The following is an 18,333-nucleotide window of genomic DNA, read 5'->3' as shown; positions in this document are numbered from 1 at the left end:
TGAGACCCTCCCAAAGAGGTAGCATGATTGAGGACATGCACATGCTCAAAAGTTCCAGGTATAACACTGTCCTTTCACAATTTGGGGCCAATAGGATGACTAGGGTCCAGTTGATCCTGATTTTCTTCATAACTCAAGGCAGGCAGGAGAGATAGCGGAAGATAAGCGGGCAGGAGCACCAGGCTCAACTCCATTCGAATTTAGTCCCCAAGAGCCTTCTTGAAAACTACAGTGCACAAAAGGTTTGACATTGCATATCCTCTATGGTAGCAAAAAGATCTTGCCATGTTTCTCCCCATTACTGGAAAACACCTTGTGGAACCTCAAGGTTTAACTGCCATTCGTGATCTGCCACTTGCAACCAGCTGAGTTTGTCCACCCTGGTGTTCAAAGATTGTGTAAGGTGGCTCACCATTAGGGCAATACCCTAGCACTCCAGTCAGCTCCTGACACAAAGAGCCTTTTTGCACAGGCCTGCATTCAGTCCTGCCTGTTACAGTACCACATTGCATGGTATGTCTTAACCTGAATCAGCCTCACTTTGATGGACGTAGGAAGGCTTTCAGCGCCAGGTCACTGGCCCAGAAACTTCAACAGCTCTCTGATGTCTAACTCTCCATGATAACCTCTCCATCTCAACAGTGATTTATCCGGCACCACCATCTGCTCTGGGTGGGACAGGCGAGGGATCTAAGCAAGTTCAAATGTGGTTGAGACATCATTGCAAGTATTTTGCAGTCTCCTCCAAAACTTGGCTGGAATCAGACAGGATCCCCTGGTGCTGGGACCACTGAGAATTCAGGTTCCACTGCAGAGTTTGCATATGCCACCTGGAATAATAGACGAGCAGAATGCAGACTATTAAGAGGCCCAGAAGTCTAAGAGACAATCATAAACACCGGAATCATAGCCTAAATATTCTGGACTCATAATGGAGGGAAGGCCTGAAACTGTACTGTATTCAGGATACTTCCATTAAAAGAGAGCCTCTACCAAAGATTCAGGTATCACTTTGATGCCAGTAAGTTCACAACTGTCTAGATGTTGTCTACAACTCACTGTGGTAAGCTCACCTTCATTAGCCAGTCATTAAGGTAGGTGAAAACAAAAATTCCTAACCTTAGAAGATGTGCCGCGACCAGCGCTATCGCCTTTGTTAACACCAGAGAACAATGGTGAGGCAAAAGAGGAGCATGCCAAATTGACAATGCACCTGGCCCACCTGGAACAGCAACTAGTGTCTGTGGGCCTACATGACAGAAACATGAAAGTAAGCATCCCACAGGTCCAAAGACACCAAGCAGTCACCTGGATTCAGAGCAGACTAAGTCTGGGCCAGTGTGAGCATCTTGAATTTGGCCTTCCTCAAGAAGGCGTTCAGAGAGCTGAGATCTAAAATAGAACAAAGGCCTCCGTTCTTCTTCGGCACAAGAAAATAGCAGGAGTAACACCCAGTTAATATTTTGTGGAGTGCGTGCCTTTCTATGGCTCCTTTAGTCACAAGAGGTAGCATTGCTTTGAGCAAAATGGACACGTACTCCTCTAAAGGGTGTTCTGATGTGGATGAAACATGCAGTGGGTCTAAATGGAATGGCAGGGCACAGTCTTTGTAGATGATCTGGAGGACTCACCTAACAGATGTTATATTTTGCTACCTTTATAGGAAATATCTGATCCTACCACAGGATGATAGTCTGTGACTAGGTGGAAACTAAAGGAGTTTGAAAGCTGTTGCTGCAGGGGCCTAGAAGTGTGTTGGCCCTGATGGCCAGGACATTTTCCGCTTGATCCATGTCCCTGCACGCGAATGACTGGAATGCCTGTTGTGGGGACTGGAGGCCTTTGCATTAGCAGAATGCCAACCCCCTGGAGTAGCCTCAAAAGGGACAGAACTGTTGAAGATACTGTCTGATTGCTGACAGCCTCAGTCTAGACACCATCAGCAATATGCCCTTGTTGCACATATCTATTGCCAGCTATCAGATCTGCCTGGACTTGGCTCTCAAATATAGACGAGTGCCTTGGCCTTGTACATCTAGACTACTCCGGAATGGCTACTGAAAGGAAAGATTTAGAGCTAGGATGAATGCTTTCATCTCATTCATCTTTATGAGATGGCGGAGTCCAAGTAATTCCAACAATGAGCCCGCAACATTCCACCCCTATAACCACCCCATCGCATTCCCCTACCAAACCCTGATGAGTTGGTCATTACAGTACCTGTGATTCAAGTAGACAGAAGGGTTATCCCACCAGACGTTTGTAACCATCAATTGGTTGGCGTTAAAGGTGGAAAGTGCATACATGGTCTGAATGTCCAGAAACTTATCTGATTGCTCTGCCAACCAGAGTTACAGGGAACTCATGCACAACTACATGTGGAGAACCGCTCCAATGCATGGTTCAATCATCTGGAACATTAGGCTATCACAGCATTGCTTGAAAGTAGTGGTCAACAGTTTAAACTAACGACATTTCCCAAGACTTTTTGAAATTCAAAAATGCTCCCCATGAACAGGAATATCTTTGATGGTATAGGAGAGGGTTTTTAGCACAATACTGAGAAACCATAATCAAAATTAATACTGAACTTTAGGGCCAGCCCAGATACTGCTATTTCCCTTGACAAACCTTGGATAGGGAAATTGTTCAGGTAAGGGTAGCAGTGGATCTTCTGGAGCCAGAACAAGGCAGCCACAGGGGTCAAATCTTAGTAAAGAACCAGGGGCAAAGTGTTGGCAGACGTAGAGCCCACGGTTGTTTCACACTATACAATGGATGTTCTTCCTATAGTATTAGAAGGACCCAAGCTAAAGATACCATCTTGCAGGGGTAAGGACTTGTTAAAATCATAGAGATCCAGGTTGGGATGGAGCAGTTCATTCGTTTTACCCTACAAGAGTATTGGAAGTAATACCCCTGCTCCCTTTAGAAGGGTAGGAATAGTTGTATTACTCCACCTACTCATAAAATGAGAACCTCCCAATATATTTGAAATACAAACCTGTGCCAATGACTGGATGGGGGCTATAGCATGCAGCCCATAAGCAAAGCAAAGAGGTCTCAAACACTGGTGGTTATGTGGGATCAACGAGGATAGTAAAGTGGAGAAAATCCCCTCTACAATAAGCCTCCAGAGCTGAAGCTCTGGGAAAGTCACAGACTCATTTCACAGTCTACTGAGGTGGAAATCCTGGGAAAACAGTCTACACAGAAACTGGATTCCTACAAATTTTGTAATGGAAAAAAATGGGTTTTACCGGGATAGACTGAACACCTAAGTAGTGTTAAAACAAACAGTAATATTGTAGAGTTAACAACTCTGAATGAAACTGAAATAAAACATTTTCTAAAACTCAAGTTGGTCAATGATGTAACAAGAAGACCTGCACCATCCTTACCTGACAGAATATTCCAGCATATCCCTCCGGGCAGCGACAGTGGAAACCATTGACTAGGTCTTCACAGTGCCCTCCATTTTGACAAGGATTACTTAAGCACTCGTTAAGTTCAATCTCACAATTCTTTCCAATGAACCCACGAGGGCAAATGCAGTGGTAACCATTTAGTTCATCCTGGGTGCAAAAAGCAAAAAAGAAATCATTCGTTTGATCGCAATCGTTAGTGAAGACCAACAAAGTGAAAGCAATCGCAGTACTTTGAAGTGATAGCTTAGGTAAAGGACTAAATAAAAAGTAATATGTCCAATTGCCAACTGCTACTGTAATGGGAAAAAATACTTTTTTTTTTTTTTTTTTTTAACATTACTATGCTAACATGGCCGATTAAACGCAAGAATACATCAGCTTCTTTAAGTAACCTAAAATTACATTTTGAGAGGTTTTAATAAATTACCTTGCACATTCCTCCGTGTTGACACTGCCCACGACAATCATTAACATCTACAGACAAAACAATGAAAGTCATTTAACGGATGTCAAACGAAACTAATTTGTCATAATATCCTTCTAACAAAGCAGGACATCACAAACTACAGGCGTTCAAAACCAAGCACTGCCAAAAACGTAAACATAAGTCGAGAATAAGATTTAGAGCATCTTTTTATTGATGAAGGGGAGGTAAAGTGAGAAAGTAAGTATGAAGGTGCCATTCGCAGAGTTTGTTATGAAAAATATTTTTTTTTAGCAAGCAACCTGGTTTGCATTTTTGAACAGTGACGCAAACCAGGTTGCTAGTTAATGTATTTTTATTCCCATCCCCATCTCCTACAGAACACACACCATCCAGCCCGTTCGTGCGTGTACTTGAGAGATAATTTTGCTTCCAGATTTTTCGAGAAAGAAGGGACAGATATAGAACAGGACAGATATAAAACGAGACAGATGAAGGGGAATAGGTCTGCGATAAAAAAAACTTATAAGAAAGGCTCAAAGGTTAATAAAGACCAAGAAAGAAGCAATAATACATAACAAGCAACTGTGCAAATGCGCCTATAATGCCACTGAGTGGTTGGCGTGGCAATTGGAGAACACAGGATCTGACAGCTAAGAGGATATAGGCGACCATGCCATACGGAGTGCATTTTAGGACCACCGCACAAGTTGTTATGTACTATCTAAAACTGCATTTTCACGTTTTTTTGGGTTGGAAAATCGCAACTCTTGGGTATTACATCATCCACAAAGATTACGGAATTTGAAAAAAATATTTAAAACGTGAAATGAACAACTCAGACCTATACAAAACAGGCTCAAATAAACATAGGACACACAAAGACCAGTCACACGTCTTTCCATCCTCAGTAAGAGTTTGTACAGGATTTACAGGTGGTTCAGCCATGAGACATGCAGGGCACTTCCCCCACAGGGCAGTGAAATATAGATGATATAGTATTTAGAGCTATTTATGACAAATGTCTTGAACTGTAATCGTGGGCACATTTACATCCAACAACGAATATAAAACTTCCACCTGTGGGTCAGACTTAATGCTTCTCCCGCACTGGATAGTTCATAGATTCACAATCTTGAATTATTCCTCAAATAAATATTTTATGTCCGGTCACAACATGACGACTTATTTTATATTAATGGCTAAATGTGATTATTATCCCCAAGAGTTGGTAAATGGACTTTTGAAAAACACAAGTCTACAAATTTAGCCATGTGCTCTAAACAAATAATGGGTGCATCTCTTTCCTACTTTCTGTAAGTACAGTTCGTTAAAATCATTTCAGTAAATACTAACTGATATGACAATTTACTCCTGTCCATCCTCGAATGCAGTCACAGTAATATCCACCAATCAGATTTCTGCAAGAGTAAGCATTAACACAGGGTTTCCCCTCACACTCATTAGCATCTGTGAAACAAGACAAAAGAAAGCAGGTAAAGAACACAGCAAGACTCCATTCCACCAAGCAGGTATGACATGCACATGCAAGTATCTCAATAGATTACAGTACAATTGTTAAGGCCACAACAAATGTTTAAGCCGAAAAAACAAATCCACATCTACAATTTGCCAGCAAAAGATGAACAGATTTAATCTGATCAAATGATAATTCTAATGGAAAGTAGTAGACAAAGCCACAAACGGAAACATCTCATATTATCATAAATCAGCCACAACGTTGTTTGTGGGAGGGAAAAAAAGTGAGGCAAGAATTGCAAGGGAGAGGTGTGACAATCAGTAAATACTGTTCTGTGTTTTTGTGAGCGGTTCCTACGGATACCTGCTCCCAAATCAATAATCACCTTTTAAAGTGTGAGCAATTGTGAGTCGCCAATCGAGGATAAGCAATACTTTATGCTGGTGTAATCTTCTTCTATGTGCCAAACATGGAGTTCACAAGTTAATATGTTGCTACAGAATAAGGATGTCTATATATGTGGGGAAGTCACGGACAATAAATCATGTTTAACCTATGGGAAACACCAGTACCCTTCTTTTAATATGCAGATGTGCCTTTTCTAGAGGCATAGTAACAGAAAAGGTGACGCTGTGAAAATATCAAAGGAAGTCCTTCAATGTTGTATATTAATTGGGGGTGATAATAAAGAAGATTCAAACATGATAAGAAACAGCAAGGGTTGGGAAAATAATTTAAAAAACATCTCTCTATTCTAGAAAGAATTGGAGCGGCGGCTTTCTGAAACTATGTTACTATACCACAAATAGTAAAGCTAAAAAGAGAACATTGTGGGTAAAAACCGGGCATATTAAGGGAAGCAATGAGAAATTACAATTCCCGGAGCCAACATCAAGACCATATCCCGTATAGAGGAAGCATTTGGAAAGGGAAGGAGACATCTACGGCATAAGAAAGCTTCTCACCATGAATGTACATGTGCTACAATGGCACAAGTGCAGAAAGTGTTACACTGTGTGGGTTGCGGAAACCCTGGGAGATAAAAGTGAGGGCACAAAAGTTGGGAAGGCTAGGAAAAGTGTAAAGGAACATACTGCCTCTTGGGCAAGATGGTGAGAGAGAAGCATTTATGCTATGCATAACTTCTAGAAAGATAAACAGGCCCAGTCTCACAAATTAAATACCCGCAGAAAGGTTTTATGTATGATAATAGAAGTATAAATAAAAAAATATCAACATTGGGCATTAAAAATCGGACTGTCCTTTAAAGGGGGAATGCAGGAACTAATCAATTCTGCATAGTTTGCAACATGAACAATATAACAAGGCTGATCTTTTGGTTTAAAATGCTGAAGTAGGTTTCACAGGACAAGATTCAGTAATTGACCAGAATGTTTGTACAATATGATAAGCGAGGCTATCAAGAAGGTTAATTTGGAGGGATTCGCCCACTGTAAGTTTTTAGATTACTCGAATATTTGTTATGTTGTTCAAAATACAATATAGCAAACCGAGCATTTTAACTACTTTAGATTGAGCTCACAGCTCAAGACTCCTAACAAACAAGGGAGCTTTCCGAATGGTTAACATTTTCTCAAATACTACAAAGTTCCCCTATAAGTCTAAAAAGTTAGAATATTGGGAAGGAGAAAAAGTATTGTAAAAGGTTAAATCCCCCTCTATAAAGATCTCTGGGAGACATACTTCTATACTCTCTACTTCATTAGCCTTCTGGGCTTTAATATACGAAAACCTAATTTTAAAAGGAAACATTTATATCATGGCAATTATCTTGAGGATGCAATTTAGGACATATACATTTTCAAGGTGGGAAAATGGAGATGGCTGTTATTGTGTCTATGAGAGTACAGTTTATTTGTAATTTTTACACCACGTAAGAGAAAACAGTAGAGCTAGGAAGGCCAGCAAAGATGATCAATATGCTTAAAGTGACTAAGAAAAGAAAAATCTGATGCACGTTTGCTGGCACTTGATTCCAACACATTTTAGGACAAGTGAGAGACATTAGTTGTGGCCAATTTACAATTCCCAAATGCAATAGTGCTACACTCTGGTATCATGCAAATGTGTACTTAATCGTGTTCAGTTGCATTTGACTTCAACCATTAAATGCATACAAGTATTAATAATCATGCCATAATTTACCAAACCCCAAAATAAGGCAAAATCATTTAAATCGTCCCAGTTACGTTGAAAATCGTAATTTACATGCCCAAATTTGAAATCAGTTCAGATGAAAACAAAAACCTGAACATAAAGCAAAAATTATACAACCCGCCACCATAGTAACCACCACCAAAGCATGTAGAATTATCATGGAAATTAAGACAATTTAAAACATCATTGTGGTTGCATGTAGGATGAGTTTTTGCAAGACGAACAGTACTTGCAAACAAATTGGCTCAGAGTATTCCAGTTCAAACATTCAATACATAGCTATCTCGAGGAACCATCGTCACAGGATAACTTGTTAAAAGGCTTCACATATCTCTTACTCCAATGCATTATTCATTTCTTAAGAGCTATGTCAACATTTCCTTTTCAGAGTAACCTACAGCAATTACTTACCAAGATGGCAGGTTGCTCCAATCCACTGAGGCGGACATATGCACTCAAATCCATTAACAAGATCGATACACGTACCTCCATGTGCACAAGGATTTGAAATGCATTCATCAAGATCTATAAAAAAGAAAGTAATCTGCAAATATGACTTTACACACAGCACAATTCTCCGAGTATGCGACACAGAAAAACAAACAACCACTTGCAACTCACTAACCAAATAGCATGAATTAACAGACCTTGTAAACACGAACGTAAAATCTCGGTGTTTTTGGTTTATTTGTAAAACTACTGTCAACACTTCCTACATTGAACTCATTGGTATTGAGATGGGATTTAATTTGCAAAGGTCTTCATTTTACAAACGGCATTCTTCATTTTCCCAGAGAACTAATGCATTTGCAGCTTTAAGGTTGCATGTTTTGGAATAGTGATGGGACAGTCATTCCTGACACTTTAAAACTTGGCAATACTTTGCTCTGGGCAGCCCTGTCCATTCAAGGGTAAGGTGACATGATCTCCCTTTTTCAGTCACTGGCATGTCAGCCTGTAAAATAGTGGAGCATTTGAGGTGAGATTATCAAGTATATGGCGGGGCAAAATGACTAAAAACTAAATCAAACGTAGACACATTCAGATATTGGAGAATGTATGGGAAGCCTGGGATGAATATTGAGGTACTGAGATCGAAAAGCTTTCAAAGAATCGAAATCAATATGGTAGATTGTTTAGATCTGTCAAACAATAATGTACAGTAGGTGTTTGAGGCATAAGATTGCTTTATGGTACACTAACTGATGAATCATGCAAGCTAACTTCACTTTGCGAGTTCCGTTAGCTACTCGAAGTTAGACTATGGTGATAAAATGCTGGCTGACTTTTTATCACAGGATGTCATTTTTTTAATGCTTTTGCAGACATTAATGATGGTACAAATAATCAAGTTATGACCTTTCCAAATGATTGGCAAGGACTCCTGGTCAATAGTATATATCCTGATTAGAACAAGAAAAAATTGAATGTGACATAATGCATTATTCAAAGTTCTGAATCATAATAATATTTTGTGCACTTACCAATCGCACAAGTTGGCCCACTCCATCCTGGTGGACAGTGACACTCAAAGCCAGAGTTGATTTCATGGCAGATTCCTCCATTAGCACAGGGGCTGGACACACAGGCATGTTCCGCTAAAATAAAATATCAACATAAATTGAATTGTGCAAATATTTTATAAAGCAGATGTAAAACACTTAGCATAAGCACATTTATTAAAAAAACAATAAAACAAAAAACCTTCTTCTGTTAATGGCACAGGTGATGTTTGCAGCAGACATACGCAGTACAACTTTATGTTAAAACAGAAAAGTGAATAAAACCCAGTAACTGGTGAAACCAGAGTTTGCAAAATTTGGATTTATGTTGGAGCATACACTACATAAGTATTTTTACACATCTATCCACTTACAGGCATGAGGAATAGATTAACGTAAGTTTTATTTCCAATTGTTCCATGTTTTCATGTCACAATCTCAAAATTGAAATCAACTGAAGCTGAAAGAAAAACAAATCTTGTTCCTAAGCAAACAGATTCTTTGAAAAACGACCTGTAACCTCATTGTTATTGTGGTGATTTTATATTGCCGACATTTTTGTGTTGTATGAGCAACATTTTATACCTGCACCAAGTAAAGATACTAATTAAAAAGTAAATATGTAAATTAACCCTTCTGCATTGTAAGTAATATAGATTAACTCAGTTAAGATTACAGACTGAATTATGGGTCTACTGAGTAGGTGATCTTCATAGGTTTGAAGAAATAGAGAGGACCGGTCAGAGAACTTTCCTTCGGATTCAATTTTTCTTGTGCAGTTCTAATAAATTCTAAACATTATTATTCATATTACAAACAAAAAAAGGAGGCCTCAATGTGTGTATTTAAGGAACAAAATGAAGACAAATATAAGTATGAGGACTTGAGAGGGAACTAAGATAGAATTTTGAGACCTCTTAAAAATGTTTAAAGTTACATTTTTCATTGTACAGCCAAAGGGATATTATGTATAAAAACGGACTGTCTTCGATAAAAAACAGGAGTACTCTCTTGTAACATTAAATGATTACTTGCTAACAATAACATTTTCCACGCACTAAGCAAAAATGGCACCAATACACTAGCCACAATAGTATTAAAGAAGTTAGAAAACCTAGTTTAACAAACAACGTGAACAAGTGTTCCCTGGCCAATGTGTGATTTATGTGAATTATTTAATTTGTTTTAAAAGAAGTATGCATTTCAGTCTAAACGTATTTTTCTGCTACACTTAGTAACACATTTTTCTTTGTATTGTCTGGAAACATACAGCTTTAGTTGGCCAACAGATCTCATGTCATCAGTTCTCAAAAAAATGTAAAATAAGAAGAAAGATTGTGAGCGCTTTGGGCAAGCCTCTTTCAGTCTTTGTGTTTATTTATGTAGAGTGTTTTATGAAGCACGAACACGACCATCACGGTATCAATGCGCTGCACACAGAGTTGGTGAGGTTTACAGTACATTAAAGACATTTGTCACTTACGATGCGCAGTACATAGAGTTTAGAGAGCAAGGTATAAAACATTCATAAACGGTATTGACTAGGGTGAATGACAGTTGCTAAAGGGCCGTCTGTATAGAGTTTGAAAAGTAAGGCATAAAACAATAGTATACAAAACTGAGTAGGGTGGATGACAGTTTCCAAAGAGTTCCCTTATAATACATATTTTTCTAGTAAGGCTTTGGCTTCCTTCTTGAACAGCCTGAATGAGGTTATTGCTTTCATTGAAGGAGGAAGAGAGTTCCATATACTTGGAGCAGATCCAGCGAAAGTGCGGACTTGAGTATTCCTGTTTTTTTAATCTGGTTGGTTCTAGTATGAGGTATTTAGCCCTTCTGGAGTCTCTTATGCCACCTGATCGGTTGATCCTATTGGCCATATATTTTGGGCCTCAATTAGGGCCAGTTTTGTGTGTTATGCATGCAATTTTCAGTTGAATCCTAGCTTCAACCGGGAGCCAGTTGCGGGCTCCGAGAGATGGTGAGATGCGATCAGAACAACGATTGCCTGTTAAAAGTTGTGCTGCTGCATTTATTGTTGCTTTCATTGGGGATAGGCTGTCTTTTTGTTGACCTATGAGTGTAGCATTCCCATAGTCCAGTCTTGAAAGCACTAGAGACTGTACCGCCGTTTTGAAGTCTTCTAGCTGTATGAAGGGTTTCAGTTTTCTTTGAATGCGCAGATGTAGGTTTGCGCTTGTGGATGTAGCTTATATGTGAGCCCACATGTTTAGATTTGATTTTAGTGTTATGCCTGGTGATTTTATGGAGTCACAGAAGGTTGGGGTGCAGTTTAGCGAGTTGAGGTTTTGAGACCATAGTTGAGGTTCTTGGGGACTGAGGGGTGCGGGGAAAAAAAGAATTCGATTTTTTGCAGATTTCATTTTATATGGTTGTGGGCCAGCCAGTCTTAAGTTTTCCTGAGGGTATCATCTAGTCTTTGGATATCCTCTTGAGAGGGCAGTTTGATGTACAGTTGAGTTACAAGATGTTTGACTGTAACAGGTGAGTGATTCCATGTAAAGATTGAAAAGCATTGGTAAACTTGTAGATCCTTGCAGAACACCCCTATTAATGTCTGCTACATTGGTTAGCGTGTTGTCTAATTTGACTCTTTGTTGTCGGTTTTGCGAGAAGGAGGTGAACCAGTTCAAGACGGCACCTGGTAGATCCACTCTGAGTTCAAGTGTTTCTCTGAGGCGCTTGTGGCTAACCGTGTTGAACGCTGCAGATAAATCCAGCAGTATTAGGGAGACAGGATACATTTTAGTCTAGTGATGTTTATATATCCTCTAGGATGTTAAGAATGGCTACCTCAGTATTGTGTCCAGGTCTGAACCCAGGTTGGTGTTTGTCCAATAGGTCAAACTACTTGATGTATTCACAAAGCTGATAGTGGGTGCATTTTTCAATCAATTTAGCCAGGAAATGCTAACTGGACCACAGTCTGAAGTCTTTTCAAGTCATTCCGGTCAGTGCCCGTTTCTTGTAGTAGGGGGAATCCCTGTTGGAGAGATGCCTTCACTATTTTAGACAAAAAGAGGGTAACAGATTGGTGGCTCTCTTTTAGTAGGTGGGAGGGTACGGAATTGTCAAAATGTATGGTAGGTTTCCTTGAATTAATGTTTTTCTGTATTTCCCCCTCAGATAGAGGTCTGAAATTATTCCAGAAGGCACAGTTCTTCCTTGGGGCCGTTGGGGTGCACTGGTCAGTATTCAAGCTGCGTGTAGTTTGGATGAGGATGATAGATTCACTAGGTTGGGGACTCGCTTGGCTGGGCACAGAGTTGATTATGGTAGCGATTTTGTTTTTAAAGAGAGTTGAGAAGGCATTGCAGATGTCAGCGAGTTGTTTGCAACTGTGGCTTCTGAAAGTTTTCCTGACTATTGACTCTATTATGTCAAAGAGTTTTCTGGGCCGGTTCTTTACTTTGCCAAGTTGGGATCTGATCGCTGTTTTGGCTTTCTGGACCGCCTTTCTGTATGAGATTCTGTGCATTTTTCCTACTTTGCAATTTGATAGCATGGGCTGTTCATTAAGGGCACAGCACTTCGTGGTGGTTTACATTTTACATAAGATTATTTTGAATAGTTGAGCATGTATCAAAGTAGTACCTGAGGCGTCAGAGATCTTTTCACCTGCAGCGAAGATGGCCAGGTGTGTCAATATCATAAGGCAATGCCCATTTTAGTTGAAGGCATTCCCTTAATTAGTTTCTCCTTCAAATGGTGCAGCAGTCAAGCCAATTCTCAAGGGAACGGTCTCATTTAGGAAGGCTGTTGCATAAATGTCCTGATGCAACAGCTATTTCATATGAGGGGTCTTCCTATGTTTGCTGTCTTGAATTGTACAAATGATCTCTAATTACAGTTTATGGTATCCTTTCTCACTAGGATACTCTGTGGAGGCCCTCATAAAGAAGGCTACCGCCATGGCCGGATCCCATACCTACGCCACCCTACTCATCTTAAATTAGGCCAGAGTAAAAAGCTGACACAGGATCAGCCCGTAAAAGGTTCTTTTCAGTGTTGCTTGAGTTTTACCCTCACATCGGGGTCATCACAGGGCGCTTCTGCATATCAGAACAGGAGAGGGGGCCCTAGAAAGATGCTGAAAGCGCTACTTGGGCTACCCATCACTTCCAGGTCATCTTGGGTCACTGTGACCATGCATTATATAGGATCTAAATATGCCCATTGCCCAACGTCACCTCAAGCATGATACAGTGAGGCAGAAACAAACCACCAGACAAGCCATCATACTCAGGATCATCTTGGATACCAGGAGATCCTGGTTTCACCATCTCTCAGGAGTTTTTCTCACAATAGGTGAACTGTATTCACCATCCACTCTCCTGTCTTCTTTACCACCACCAACCATCACTCTTGCACCCTGTGCTGCATTCGTTTTTCGTCTTGAGAAAGTGCAGAAGATCTCAACACGTCTCAATAAAAAAAAACATGCTGCATGCAGATAGTATAAAATATAGAACACAAATTGTGAAATGCTGTATAGATGCTACAAAACAATAATACTTAACATGACCCAAAGGATAACTATGTAACATATGCCCCTTATATACAAGTTATAATGTTTGTCATTCCGGGGCCAGGGAGTATCAGGAGCCGAGCACCACACCTCAAACAAGCGTTGATAATGTACTAAAGTGATAAAGGAAATATCAGTGCCTAAGTTGTCAGTGCTTTCAGGTGGTAGGCGCTGGCACTGGTGTTTGGAAGGATGTTTTTTTTTTCATCATTAGATTTTAACCCAGAACAAAACAGAGAAAGGCAGAAAAGGGGACTATACGGATTATAACAAAAATAGGAAGACATGATGAAGGGGAAAATTAGGGATGATAAAGAAACTGCAAGAGTGACAAAAAGACAGGAAGTGTAGGGAGATGTAAGGAAAAAGACAAGAGGTGGTATCAAGACTAGGCAGACCTGGTTTTCTGGTGCATAAACAGCAGGCTCATAAGAAAAACTTTGGTTCAGTACACCCATTTTGTATTTCACTTTTACAAATTAGGCACTGGCTATCTAGTGTTGGCTACAGTGTAATTATTTTCCTCATCAATCCTTTGATCTATTAATACAAACCAATACAAAAACGGCACTGGGCATCAGGAGGTGCTTCAATGTGATTGCCTTTTTGGTCCTTATGATTAGAAATGTTGAGGGTGAATTACACTCTTTCGCAAAACTAAATAACTTTAAGGAAGCTGAGACATGAAAATCAAAATTGCTGAGCAGGGGGGTACCCCTGGAAACTAATCAACAGGTCCTTTAAAAGGGCATAGGTACAGACCCCATGTGGCATTACTATCCTCCAAACCCAAGGAGGAAACAGACAAAATAGTCTGTGTGACCACATTTTCATCCATTTCCAACATTATAAAGAAAATAGTAGTTTGTCATTGGCACACTCTAAACATGGGTGATTTGGCATTGGAACGTCCTCTTATTGTTTTAAAAAAGAATACAAACATTGAAGACCATTTGGTCAGAGCATGCCTCCCACTATCTAGAACTCATCTCACACAACATGATTTCTGGGGATCAACACCAATGGTGGGTCATCACAAATGCGGTGAGTGTAGGGTGTATTACTACACGATTAAATCGAAAGAATTTGTACACAATACTGTATGCATTGACCTCAAAGATTTCTCCAACTGTAATACAACAAATATAATTTACGCAATCATGTTTCCTTGTAATTTGATATATATTGGCCAAACTACCCCAAAAATACAAATAAGGATTTGTCAACATAGAAGCCGCCTAAGATGCAAAGTCACCACCGCACCATTGGTTTAACATTTCAATACACTGGGACACATTGAAAATGACATTCTGTGGCAAATGACTGAAGTTGTGAAAATGTCTGGATGTGAAGGTGACACCACTACAATTCTGCATTAAGTGGAACTCATATGGATCCTCAAAATGGACAGCTTCCATAAGGGATTGAACACAATGGAAGACTGGACAGCTCTGATCTAAGACGGCTTATTCTTTATGAATATACTGTGAAATTCATTTTTTGACATAAATACGAGTTTGATATACATGAGCAGCTTATCAGGTATATATTTTGTCATATGTTTTCAACCTGGTTGTTTGAAACTTCTCTCGGATATCAGTGTTGTTTTCGCCACAGTCTTTCAGATATCGGATATGTTTTTGTGCCTTTTTACTCAATATATCTAGCCCCATGTCCAGGTGTACTTTCTCCCACACTTCTTCTTATTATTACCAATTGGAAATTGTCATACTACCTTGAAGAATGTAATATGTTTTACTCCCATTTCCTAACTGGTGTTCCATACTAAGTAGATCCCCCAATTCTGGACAGAACTGATTATATAATGTGGGACCCTACATTATGGCCCTTTTGAGGATTCCTGATTGACTGCTCCATATCATGGAATGCCTCCTCCCTATCGTGGATGGTCGCTTGGAACTACCTTGGTACTAGCAATTCCTAACACACACTCAAGTGCAGTGTCTGCCTATATTTGTAACCCATAATTCGTTTTTATTTAAATTCCAGATTTATCCTTCCAGGATTCTCCCAGTCTTACTCAGCCACCCACTGACATTTTAGCAGACGCTGCAATATGTACAAGCGCTTCCTATTTTCCCAGCCCTCCTATGTTATTAGCTATTATTACCAGCATACGGCATGTGCTATAGTCCTGAAGGACTTCACTAGTTTTAAGAGGTCGATATCATCTCCCTGTATTACTTATCCTTGTACATGTTGCACGATGAGATATGTTCTTACTCCTTCTATTTTCTCTTTCCCTTTTCTTCCTTAATTTCCTCTACAGGTAATAATTTATTTATATTCTCTGCATATAAATGATGTAATCAGGCATATATGTCTGTTGTCCTGATGATGAGCCTGCATTATTAACAGATCGAAACATCGACCAAAAACACTCTGGCCCTCTGAATATGTGCATATGACTTTGGGGTGCATTAGTGTTCTGTTCCATCAACAAGTGACCGTTATAGTGTACATTATTGATGGTCACCTAATGTTCCTTGCCTGTTTGTTTTGTGATTTTAACACTTGATGAGGACTACCCCAGAGGGGGTTCTCTACTATATTTTGCTTAATGTGGAATGACATTTATACAACACATCCAATTAGATAATTCCTGGATATTATTCTTTTCTCCAGAGCATTGTTTTTGATCAATTACATAGGAACCGTTGTTCCTTGAACTACAGACTACCCTTGATCTTTTTTGATTCTTGGGGTTACATATTTGCAGATGAAGTCTTGCACAAGGCTCCACAGTTTTTACGCACATGGACTACAAGTAACATATTACTTCTGCAAGGAAATTGTGGTATTTATTAAACACCCTCTAAATCTAAAGTATACAAACACTGTGTTTAAGTTAAATATGTAGGTCATCATATGTAGGTCATTGCACTACATCTGGTGTTCCTCTTCTTTAACTTTATGACTTGATGTTCAATAGGTGTTTTAGTGTTGCAAAGCATGTTCTCACACAGGTTGACACTACAAAGAACTTTGGTAGGCACAAATTAGGACCAAGAGGAAAAAGCTAAACATTTGATATGTTCCTTTGCACCAGTGAGTTTTAATAACTATTTTTCAAGATACATAATGATGTACAGTTGACTCCTAATACTCCTATCGAGGATAGAAATTAGAATGTGTTTCTGTAAACTTATTTTGTAACAAGCTTTCGATCTCCTGTGTTTTAATAGGATAACTAAGGAACCGGGATGAAATTTACCACTGTACCTATCGGTTTAGAATATTTTAGAAAAAGGAATTCAAGATGTTTCACTTTGAGGGCAAATACTTACATCTTTAACAAACACTTGGAAGAAAGAACAATTCAGTTTATTAATGCCAAAAAGGAGAGCCCTTCAAAATACACAGCAGAGGATAAATACACTGGTGTAGACTGCAGACTCAAAATATTTAATTACTTAAGTTTACTTTCAATTCCAAGTACAAAATTCAAATACCAATTTCACAGGTCTTTCCAGAGTAGCCGTCTGGGCAGGCACACAGATATTCGCCAGGTTCAGAATTCATGCAGGTTCCTCCATTTGAACAAGGGTGATGATTACCACAGTAGTTTAAGTCTGCACAGAGAAAAATATACTACGGTCATAAGTAAAAAAATTAATTAAAAAAAAGGATCACAAATTCAGCAACACAGCCAATCAATCAAGCATTAATAAAAGGAAGATGAATGCATTATGAAATGAGTTTCGTGTTGTAATATATTTGAGCTAAACCACCTAGACATATCGGTTTCACTAAGCAAAGGCCCTCCCCTTATCAACTGCAAAGCCCTCCTCTTATCAACTGCAAAACATATCGGATATTTGTATCGGTAAAATTCATGATTTTGGACTTCAAACCATATCGGTCATCAAATATAATGCATAAAATGTAGTAACTAAACTGACGATGGCTTCCGAAAGAAAACATGATTATTGAGTTTAATAAAAATTAATATGTTCCACAATACCTTTGTCACAGAGTATACCGCCCCAATTGGTTTCACAATTGCATTTCCATGGAGCATGACAACTGCCGTGCACACAGCCAGGGTAGGGGACGCATTCCGTGCAGTACTGTCCTTGCCACCCATAGTGACACCTACAAAAAAAAAACAGAACAGAGAGTAATGTCAATGAGGTGCACGCTGATCATTATCATTCAATGATCATCAGTATGCTAAAGAATTAAAGACCATGCTATATAACTCATCTGTAAGAAGGAAATATTGAACGCATAGGGCACAATAAAATCAATGTTGCCTAACATTTCGCAATATACATTGAGTTGTACCGGTTAACAAGGGGTGGCACAAACCTTCTAGACTATCATTTAAAGGAAAATCTAAATAGAACTGTTTATAAAGAAAATACTGGACACGGTATGTTTCATAGAAGACGTCATGCAATCTTTGAAATCTAGTTGCCTTCCATTATGAAACACAATTTGTAGTTTTATTGACATTTTTGTTATTGTCAAGCAATTCTTGAGTACTTAACACTAAGAGTTAAGTACTCTTACTGCTGTAGGAGGGTTTTGGAATTTGGAGAAATACATAGATTTGAACTCTACAACTAAGGCACAGTTAAGAATCCAATGTTGCAATGTGCATATTCTGGAAGGCCATGTCAGTAACGTCAATCACCCAAAGCTTGTTTCAATTAAATTTATCATAATATGTATGTTATTAATATCATTATCTACAAGACACGTGGAATGCACTATACACATGAAATGTAACAGACAGTACAATGTCA

At 39.2% G+C, this 18,333-nt stretch overlaps 1 protein-coding gene across 2 annotated transcripts in view; it reads right to left on the bottom strand.

The window, feature by feature from the left end:
* The window catches only part of JAG2 (jagged canonical Notch ligand 2), a 294,764-nt gene that overhangs the window by 78,364 nt on the left and 198,067 nt on the right, over positions 1 to 18,333 (bottom strand). The window contains exons 6-12 of one of the 2 annotated variants that reach the window (XM_085626226.1): positions 17,547 to 17,677; positions 17,035 to 17,154; positions 8,995 to 9,108; positions 7,922 to 8,035; positions 5,209 to 5,322; positions 3,856 to 3,902; positions 3,402 to 3,575 (exon numbers count right to left, since the gene is read on the bottom strand). In XM_085626226.1, coding sequence (XP_085482352.1) covers positions 3,402 to 3,575; positions 3,856 to 3,902; positions 5,209 to 5,322; positions 7,922 to 8,035; positions 8,995 to 9,108; positions 17,035 to 17,154; positions 17,547 to 17,677 — 814 coding nt within the window. The remainder of the gene's footprint in view (positions 1 to 3,401; positions 3,576 to 3,855; positions 3,903 to 5,208; positions 5,323 to 7,921; positions 8,036 to 8,994; positions 9,109 to 17,034; positions 17,155 to 17,546; positions 17,678 to 18,333) is intronic. The other variant, XM_085626227.1, reaches the window with a different exon arrangement.

This window comes from Triturus cristatus, chromosome 9, assembly GCF_964204655.1.
Source record: "Triturus cristatus chromosome 9, aTriCri1.1, whole genome shotgun sequence".
NCBI classification, from domain to species: Eukaryota; Metazoa; Chordata; class Amphibia; order Caudata; family Salamandridae; genus Triturus; species Triturus cristatus.
This window is presented reverse-complemented; position numbering and strand designations above follow the sequence as displayed.